Source organism: Carlito syrichta, unplaced genomic scaffold (assembly GCF_000164805.1).
Source record: "Carlito syrichta isolate Samal-C Ts95f unplaced genomic scaffold, Tarsius_syrichta-2.0.1 Scaffold305637, whole genome shotgun sequence".
Taxonomy (NCBI): domain Eukaryota; kingdom Metazoa; phylum Chordata; class Mammalia; order Primates; family Tarsiidae; genus Carlito; species Carlito syrichta.
Window position 1 is genome coordinate 253,436 of NW_007249733.1, and position 10,579 is coordinate 264,014.

At 40.7% G+C, this 10,579-nt stretch overlaps 1 protein-coding gene across 1 annotated transcript in view; it reads left to right on the forward strand.

Moving 5' to 3' along the window:
- Nucleotides 1–9,073, forward strand: part of PROS1 (protein S (alpha)) — a 100,377-nt gene extending 91,304 nt beyond the window's left edge. The window contains exons 13-15 of the mRNA XM_008061893.1: nucleotides 2,943–3,091; nucleotides 5,062–5,287; nucleotides 8,854–9,073. Coding sequence (XP_008060084.1) covers nucleotides 2,943–3,091; nucleotides 5,062–5,287; nucleotides 8,854–9,014 — 536 coding nt within the window. The 3' untranslated portion in view covers nucleotides 9,015–9,073. The remainder of the gene's footprint in view (nucleotides 1–2,942; nucleotides 3,092–5,061; nucleotides 5,288–8,853) is intronic.
- Nucleotides 9,074–10,579: the final 1,506 nt, after the last annotated feature.

The window sequence follows — 10,579 nt, forward strand, 5'->3', positions numbered from 1 at the left end:
CAGCCTCGACCTGCTGGGTTCAGGCGATCCTTCCGCTTCAGCCTTCCAAGTAACTGGAACTACAGGCATGCACCACCATGCCTGGCTAATTTTTATTTATTTATTGTAGAGATGAGGTCTCATCATGTTGCCCAAGCTGGTCTTGCACCTGTGGGCTCAGGCAATCTTCCCGCCTCTGCCTCCCAATAAACTGAGATGATAGGCGTGAGCCACCACACCCAGTGTAAAAAATCACTTTCTTAAGTAATTTTATTGCATGAATTGCATGAAAGTGACCTACTGTAGAGTTATTGGGTTGATGCATAAGCTTGTAGCGTTTTTCACTTGCCCATAGAATACAAATGTCACACGATGGTTGGCTGGTCACAGTTAGTCACATTTGCCATTCTTGGGTTAAATGATGAGGATCATCGTTGATTAAAGGGTTCAAATGGGCCAGGCTCGATGGCTCAACCTGTAATCCCAGTGCTTTGGGAGGCCAAGGTGAGTGGATTGCCTGAGCCTGCGGGTTCGAGACCCGTCCGGCCAACTTGGCGAGACCACATCTCTACAATAAATCAAAAATTAGCCGGGCATGGTAGCGCGCGCCTGTAGTTCCACCTACTTGGAAGCTGAAGCGGAAGGATTGCTGGAGCCCTGCAGGTCGAGGCTGTGGTGGCTGGGAGCGGCCGCTGCACTCCAGTCTGGGTGACAGAGTGAGACTCCAACTCAAAAAAATGTAAAAATAAATAAATAAATAAAAAACAAAGGGTTCAAATGGTCTTCATCAAAGCCCGATAACCTTCCTGGATGTGGAGAAGTCCTCAGGTCAGAGTGGTCCTCTTTGAAAAGAAAAAAACATTTTCTTGCATGTTTTCCCTATGGCATTCTCCCTGTACATGGCACAAATGTTTTGAGCCTTCTCCATTGCCTTTACTCCTCTGTTAAGCTCAAACAGAAGAATATGTTGGAAGTGTTTGTTTTTTCCACTTCACACTCCATCTTCTTTAGTCCACAAATAGCTCTAACTTTCTTCAAATCTGCAAAATGCAAGGTGTATTCACAACACAACATTGTCACTCCAAATGACAAACGATAAACTCCCCACAGTACAGTGTTTCCATGTCAAAAGTAAACACTGCAAACTTTTGCATCAACCTACTAATATTAGTATAATTAATATTAAATTATAACTCCTATACATTTGCATGTTCATTTGCATTTGTTCATATCCTGTGTTAAATTTATTTATTTCAAAATAAATGTTTGAGGTGATGGATATCCCTGATTTGGATATTACCCTGATTTGATCAGTGCAAATACATGTATCAAAAAACACCTTGTACCCTTCAGATATGTACAACTATAATAGAGCAATTTAAAAATTCTCGTTTCACAATGATTATATATATTTTCTTCTGGATGGGGTTTATAGAATTATAATGATGAAAAATGTGGTGACATTTTATGCGGCTAAATGGAAGAATATCTTGTCAAAGGAAAATTATGTTTTCCGTTCACATTCACCCTTTCTTTTTTTTTTTTTTTTTTTTTTGAGTTGGAGTCTCACTCTGTCACCCAGACTAAAGTGCAGTGGCCGCTCCTGGCCACTGCAGCCTCGACCTGCTAGGCTCCAGTGATCCTTCTGCTTCCGCCTCAGCCTTCCGAGTAGCCAGAATTATAGGCACGCACTACCATGCCTGGCTGATTTTTTGATTTATTGTAAAGATGAGGTCTTGCCAAGTTGCCCAGGTGGGTCTCGAACCCGCAGGCTCAGGCAATCCACTCACCTTGGCCTCCCAAAGGCACGGGATTACAGGCTGAGTCACTGAGCCCGGCTTCACATTCACCCTTTCAAAGGCTGCACATGGTATCTGGTCTTTGTTATATGTTGCATCATATTAAATGAGGAAGATTTGATTCCAATCATGAGCTAATATTTTTAGGAAACCAACTACTTTGTAAACATACTAATTCAACAAGTGTTTACTGAATGATTACTGTAGAATACAAAGTGATGACAGAGACATACAGGTCTCCTAGAATTTGCACTATATTGGGACAGACAATTGACTAGTAATCAGGAAAAGAATGCTAAGTATTATGACAAGAGAATAACAAGAGTTTTATTCTAATATCAAAACTAAGTGCTGACATCTGAGTATTTCTCTACTATCAAACCATCCAACGTCCCTATGTATATAAATCATATTTCTCCTTCTCGCTGCTCTAAAATGAGGAGTTGGGGGGTAATGATGACAGCCATACCTCAATTTTCCCTTTTATTTGTTTTGTTTTTTGAGTTGGAGTCTCACTCTGTAGCCCGGGCTGGAGTGCAGTGGCATGCTCATGGCCACGGCAGCCTTGACCTGCTGGCCTCAGGCGTTCCTTCCGCCACAGCTTTCCCCAAGTAGCTGGAACTGCAGGCATGCGCCATCATGCCTGGCTAATTTTTGATTCATTGTAGAGATGAGATCTCATCAAGTTGCCCAAGCTGGTCTTGAATCTGTGGGCTCAGGCAATCCTCTTACCTCGGCCTCTCAAAATGCTGAGATTATAGGCGTGAGCCACCATGGCTGGCCTCAATTTTCCCTTTTAAATACTAGGATAAATTTGTTGAACTTTCCTCTAGATTTGTACTGTAAAATATGACCACTCTGAGATTTGAGCATTGATGAATGTGCAAGGAAGAAAGAATGTGCAAGAAGAATGAGAAAACAGTGAACATTCATAATACTCCTTTACACAACAAGTCCAGAATTCTCTTCTAGGAAGAATGCTCTATCTGCATGTTTCTTGCCTGCATTTAAAAATAGCCTAGGTCGTATAGATCGTATACGTTGAGAAAGAGAATCTTTAGTATTACACAAAGATGGCTTTGAGTATTAATCAGATTGCTAGAATTCCTTCTGGTACACTTTCAGAGTACATTGATCCTGCCTCTATTTCATTGTTTTAAACAGATAACGTATCCAGTGCTGAGGGTTGGCAAATCAACGTGACCTTGAATATTCGCCCAACCATGGGCACTGGTGTTATGCTCGCCTTGGTTTCTGGTAACACAGTGCCCTTTGCCTTGTCCTTGGTGGACTCCACCTCTGAAAATTTGCAGGTAACGTTAAACATTCGTTTTTATTTTCATTTAAAAAAAAAAGACATAATAGCGGTATTTGTCTCAAAGGGACATCACTTATGTGAAGCATTTCACACAATCTTCAGTCTATTCCTAAGGACTCAAAAAGTGTCCAATATTGTTACTTTTTTTTTTTGCTGACTTATTTCCAAGGTCTGAACCAAGAAGTAAGAGGAGGGAGATTGAAAACTCTACTGCCTCTATTACCAAGATTAGGCAGACTGGCACACAGGCTGCTTGGAGCCATCACAGAGTACTTACAGATTCTCTCTCACTCAGAATCCTTGAAGCATCCTGGGAATTAGTCTGTAGTAACAATCCACTCCCAGCTACTCAGTGCTTAATGATTAATACAATGTTCTGTGTGCTCTCTTGTACTCTGAATCTTTTCTTGTGTGAGTGAATTAGGAAAGAAGAGAAAAATAAAACTGGTCCTCTTGGCTTCTTACTGGCAACTCTTATTTGGAATTAGGAGGAAGAATGGAAAATGTCTTGCATAAAAGAAAACAGGAGCGTTACCAGAATATCTGTATTATTCAGGCTTCTATCAGAGGATGATAGTTCTGTCCATGTGTCATTGACAGTGGACTCCAACAAGTTATCTCAAGAAGCTTATGTTTATATGAGGCTTGACTTGAATGGTCTCAGTAACTTTTGGAAAGAGACATATCATTAAATAATTCCTACAATAATTTTTTAAAAGAGTGCTGCTTGTAACTTAGAGACAGAAGAGGGGTAGTTTCTGGTGGTTAACCTTAAGTAACCTAAAAAGATCCCACTGAGTGTTTTCTATCTCTCATCTGGAAGAGCTTTCTACATTTGGATTTCAGTATTTTTCTCTGCTTGTTTGTTTTTAAGCAAAATGGAGTTCCTGTGTTCAGCACTACATTTACACGGTGGAAGAGGTTAATACCCGCCACATCTTTGATATTTATTTTATCCTTTCTGTGTTTGTCTCCATGGCTCTTTTTTCGCATGTCAGATTCTCTTCTTAAGATCTCTGTAAAGTATTTTATAACATTATTCTGCATACCACTGATCATTCTGGAACATTTTCTCAATTGACTCTCTCTTTTAATGAGTTTAAAGATATGATTAGCCGGGCATGGTGGTGCATGTCTGTAGTTCCAGCTACTTGGACGGCTGAGGTGGAAGGATCGCCTGAACCCAGCAGGTCGAGGCTGCAGTGGCTGGGAGCATGCCACTGCCCTCCAGCTTGGGTGACAGAGTGAGATTCAAACTCCAAAATAATAATAATAATAATAATAATAATAATAAAGATATGGGCGTGTACGATACAATAGCAGATTTCCTCCAATAGCCTACATTTGCAACTTACAGAGTTTTCACTTACTGTAGATATCTTGAATTCCTAATAAACACTTTGGACTATCTTTCTACCACCTGGGAACCATCGCAACACCGAGGTGTTGAGGATTGCCTGAAGCTAATGTATATTTAAAATTATGTTTCTACGGGTAATAATTTTTCATTTAAACTTGGAGATTCTGTCACACTTTTTTTTTCCTTATTGAGATTTAGATTTTGAATTTCAAAAACTCAAAAGTAGCTAGGTGTGATAAATCATGCCTATAATCTCAGCACTCTGGGAGGTTTAGGTGGGAGGATCTCTTGAGGCCAGGAGTTCAAGACCAGCCTGAGCATCATAACGAGACCTTGTTTCTACAAATATATACATATGTATAAAATTATCCGGGCATGGTGGTACATGCCTTTAGTCCCAGGTATTCGGGAGACTGAGGCAGAAGGACCACCTGAGCCCAAGAGGTAGAGGCTGCAGTAAGCTGTGTTTGTGCCACTGCACTGTAGCATGGGTGACAGGGTGAGATCTTGACTCAAAAATAAAAAACAAGAAAACTCAAAAAGTATCTCTTAAGTGGCATTTCTATTTGCGCTTTTTTATAGTAGGTCTTTGCTCTGTCTGTCAGGATATTCTGGTGTCTGTTAAAGAAACAGTAATATATCGAATAGAGGCCCTAAATCTGTGTTCTGACCAAAAACACCATCTGGAATTCAAAGTCAACAAAAACAGGCTGGAGATTTCGACTCCACTTAAAATGGAAACCATCTCTTCCGAAGACCTTCAAAGACAACTCGCCATCTTGGACAAAGCAATGACAGGGACAGTGGCCACTTACCTGGGTGGCCTTCCAGGTACTTGCTTACTTTTTCTTTAACCTTAAAGAGCATATTTTTAATCAAATTGATAATATTTTAAATATACAGTTTGAGTAAAAAGGCATCAGAAGACAAGACAACATTCCGGTATTTATTATTCTTTTGCTGGGAGCTGGTGCTGGCATATTTTTGTTTCATTTATTTTTTTAATGTTGAACTGAAACTGTCCAAGTTTTGCTGTATCGGACTATTCTAGCCAGAAAAGATATATTATTTTATTTCATCCTCAGAGTCATCTTGTAAGTTAATATTTATTCTTCAATTCATCCATCTTTTATGCAATATTTATTCATCTGTTATTCAGTTCATCTGTCATTTATTCAATTTTTATTAAGAACCTGCACCCCAAGAACTAGGGACTCAGTAATAAACAAATAGATATGATCCCTGAGGTTAAAGCTTTTACAGTCTAATGTCAGAGATAGACATTAGAGAACTTATTGGGAAAATATCAAAATAGTTAAAGTTGTGATCACTTTTATCAAGGAAAAGTATGGATTGCTTTTAGAGCCTGAAAAATGGAGGTGGCCGGGAACAACCGCTCTGAGTAAGAGACTAAAATATAAATCTGATATTTGAAGGAGGAAATGAATTTAACTGGGTGGTAAGAGTGGGAGTTGGTATTGGTGCGCATTTGAAAAGGCCCACGTGTGGGCAGAGTGGGGAGGCTATGACACGTGTGAGGAATCTTTAGATCGATATGGTTAATGCGTATTAAGCAAGGAAGGTGGCGGAGTGGGATGAGGCTGTGACCTGGGTGGGTGGTTGAGGGTCTGTAGACCTACTTCAGAGTCCCAAGTCTTATTACTAGAAACATGAGAATCAAGGCCGGGCATGGTGGCTCACGCCTATAATCCCAGCACTTTGGGAGGCCGAGGTGAGAGGATTGCCTGAGCCCACGGGTTCAAGACCAGCCAGGGCAACTTGGCGAGACCTCATCTCTACAATAAATCAAAAAATGAGCCGGGTGTAGTGACGCATGCCTGTAGTTCCAGCTACTTGGAAGGCTGAGGCAGAAGGATCACCTGAGCCCAGCAGGTTGTGGCTGCGGTGGCCGTAAGCGTGCCACTGCACTCCTGCCTGGGCGACAGAGTGAGACTCCGACTCAAAAAAAAAGAATCAAGAAAAAGTTTGAGACTCAGATGAAGAAGTAGTAATAGCCACAGTAATCAAACTCCCGACAATGGGTGCATAACAGTCTGGGCACTGCTGAGAGAGTGTCAACCCTATCAATGTGTCTAATTTTCAAAATAGTGCTGTGAGGTAAGTACTACCATTATCCCCATTTTACAGAGGAAGTTGAGGAAGCTGCTAGACTAGGGTGATGGCAGTGACTGGATTGAAGATATATGTGAGAAACCAAATTAGTAGAATTTTTTTTTTGAGTTGGAGTCTCATTCTGTCACCCAGGCTGGAGTGCAGTGGCATGCTCACAGCCACCACTGCCTCGACCTGCTGGGCTCTGGCGATCCTTCCACCTTGGCCTTCCAAGTAGCTGGAACTACAGGCCCATGCTACCATGCCTGGCTAATTTTTGACTTATTGTAGAGATGAGGTCCCGCCAAGTTGCCCAGGCTGGTCTTGAACCCATGGGCTCAAGCAGTCTACGCACCTCAGCCTCCCAAAGTGCTGGGATTACAGGCTGAGCCACTGAGCCTGGCCTGGTAGGATTTTTGATGGGAAGATAGGTATCAGGGAGACTCTTAGGTCTCCGGCATGAACAGTTGCATGGATGGTGAAGACATTGACCAAGTGGGGAAAACAGGAAAAAGCAGATTCATCTTAACCTTAACATTGGAGAGTATGAAATTGGGCACCAATATTTTACTTTTAGTGACCAAAAAATGAGGCAGAAAGTTCTTTTTTTTTGGAGTCAGACTCTCACTCTGTTGCCCAGGCTGGAGTGCAGTGACATGATCTCAGCTACCTCAGCCTCGACCTACTGGGCTCAGGCGATCCTTCCACCTCAGCCTCCCAAGTAGCTGGAACTACAGGCACGCACCACTATGCCCAGATAATTGTCTGATTTATTGTAGAGTCAAGGTCTCACCATGTTGTCTAAGCTGATCTTGAGCCCATGGGCTTAGGCAGTCCTCTTGCTTCTGCCTCCCAAAATGCCGGGATTACAGGTATGAGCCACCACACCTGGCCAGAAAGTTTTTTAGAAGTATTTCAGGTACCATTTGCAGATTATTCTCATGAAGTGAATTCTGAGTTTGGTATCTGAACTTCTAGTAACCTTTATTATATGACTTTAACTGCTCAGGATCCTGATTTCCCATTATGAAAATTGTATCTGGGCTTCTGGGAAATAGAAGTAAACAGGTTTTAAAAGTTGGAGAGAGAGAGGTACACAGATACATAGATGATAGATTTTGTTAGTTAAGTAGTTAGTTGGCATGGTTAATTATTAGGGAGTATAATTAGAGTTCAAATGATTTAATCCTATATTAAAATCCACCTACTACTTTCTTCACAAGTTAGTTGAATGCAATTTTAGAAAATCAAATAATCAATAAAAGAGTTTAAAAGAAGTAAAAATATCCAAATGTCAGCGGTCCTAGGACTTTGGCAATAGCACTAAGGACTGAGTTCAGGCAAGATGTGTTGAGATAAAGAGGGAGGGAAATTTGAGAGAACCTAAAGTTGAGATATTAAGAGAATAAATTATGAATTGCATGCAAAGTAGGTATGTTAGATTGCATGTTAAAAATTAAAACTCAGGGGAAATGGATGATTCTGAGGAATTTTTTAAAAATCATGGCATCATCTGTGATGTTCAGCCAGACTTGAAAGGGAGTCTTAACAAATTCTCTGAGCTCATAGAACAGTCTGAACTTTCTGCACTGTGTTGGCCTGTTAGAAGTGGAAAATTTGAAGTTTTTAATTTTTTGCATAAGGTACTAAGGAAGAAAGATTGGGCTAAAGAATACCCATTGTGAATTAAAATATATGGAGAGGAGATGCCGAACAAGAGGAGGCAAGTAGAGAGACGGATGGTTTTATTTTTTAATTTTTTAATTATTTTTTATTTTTGAGTTGGAGTCTCACTGTGTCACCCAGAGAGGAGTGCAGTGGCCGCTCCGGCCACCGCAGCCTCGACCCGCTGGGCTCCGGCGATCCTTCCGCCTCAGCCTTCCAAGGAGCTAGAACTACAGTTGTGCGCTACCACGCCCGGCTAATTTGATTTATTGTAGAGATGAGGTCTCGCTGCCCAGGCGGGTCTCGAACCCGCGGGCTCGGGCAATCCACTCACCTCAGCCTCCAAAGGCGCGGGATTACAGGCTGAGCCACCGAGCCCAGCTTAAATGTGTTTTTTTAAATCTTAAGTTTTGATGGAAGTCATTCAGTGCCAAGCATGGTACCTTAGATATATAGGAGTCACTTAATATTTATTTATTTATTGAATAGAGTTATATTATTAACTTTTCCTTGGGCCTAAAACTGGTTGGCAATGGGAAGTCTGAGTGACTCCTTTAAGTGTAAACAAATAAGTTACGAAAAAAGTCTTGGAGTAAGAGTATACTATTCTGTTTTTACAGATGTTCCATTCAGTGCCACACCAGTGAACGCCTTTTATAGGGGCTGCATGGAAGTGAATATCAATGGTGTACAGTTGGACCTGGATGAAGCCGTTTCTAAATATAACGACATTAGAGCTCACTCCTGCCCATCCGTTCGGAAAAACACAGAGAGCTTTTAAGGCATCTTTTCTCTGCTGATAATATCTTTTTCTTGTGTGTAATTATACTTATGTTCCAACAGCAGCTGAAGGGTTTTATCTCTGAATGTGCAGTCAGTCTTGGGTTATTTTGTGATACTTTCCTGGAATTTTGAGGTCCTTTTTAAGAAACAAAATTTGTTGTGAAATAAGTCACATGAAGTGATAAAAACGCATTACTTCTGTCGCTATCTAGAAATTAAATAGTGAAACACATACAAATTTTAAACTTGAATTTTTTTGCTACAAATGACATTGCTTCAATTTCTGTTTGTGACTCTAAATTTCAATTTTGTCATACTGAACTAGTGTATAAATACCTATTTTTCTCAGAGGCAAAGAAGGAAACCCAAACAAAAGTGATGCAATTAAATGCTATTGAGCACAGCCAGGTACTACTTTTTTTTTCTGATGGAGACAAAAGAGATGGTGGCCTATTACATATGAATTAAATGGAAGGCCTTAAAGCTTTATTTCAAAGCAGTTGCTCGGGATCAGCCTTGGCTTTATCTTTCTCCTATGTGGCTTCACACTTGAACCAGTGGCTTTACTGAATTAGAAAATGCGTGTGGCAAATTTTCATGAGAGTAGTGTGTGAATCTTACATCTTGGGAACTTCCGTCTAACAGGATGAGACATTGAATTATTCAGGAAGGGGAGTGGAAATCTGAAATGGATACATTCCTTAAATTTGACTGTGTGGGTCATATAAACTCTGCATTAGAAAAGGCAGATTTTAGTGGTGGAAAGGAGGGTGAACAAAAGTAGACATTCTTAGTTTTTCTTCAATCCAACTTGTAGTTACCAGAGTAAGTTGTCAGAATGTGTCTGTTGAAGGACAAAAGAAACTATGGAAATTAGAACCGATTTTTAAAAGGGATAACCACGGATGGATATAGCAATTTTTTTTTAAGTCAGGGTCTTAACTCTGTCACCCAGGCTGCTTGAGTGCAGTGGCATGATCATGGGTCACTGCAGCCTCAACCTCCTGGGCTCAGGTGATCCTCCTGCCTCAGCCTCCTGAGTCACTGAAACTACAGGAGTGTGTTACCACGCCTGGCTAATTTTTTGATCTTTTTGTAGAGATGAGGTCTTGCTATGTTGCCTAAGCTGGTCTCAGACTCCTGGGCGCAAGCTTTCCTCCCGCTTCAGCCTCCCAATGTGCTGGGATTATAGGCGTGAGCCACCACCGTTGGCTGTGAATACTATGTCATTTTACTCAAAGAAGTAAGAAGGTAAGATTGCTACTTACTTGCACATACTGCAGCGCATTTCAAGGGGCAGTTTTATCATTGGAATCTACCCTTTATATCAGGTGTGTATCAATGTTTCATTGGCAGTTTTAGAAAATAAACTTTTTTTCACTATAGATATTTTATATCTCATAAAACACAATAAATCAGTGTATCATTTAAAAATGTATATGAATGGTATCTTTATTCTGTCAACTCTTTGAACAGAACTTTACATAGTGGACATTTCACTCTTCATGCAGTACTGTAGTTCCTGGGTTGAAAGGAAGATAATGCCCAAATATTTGATGAATA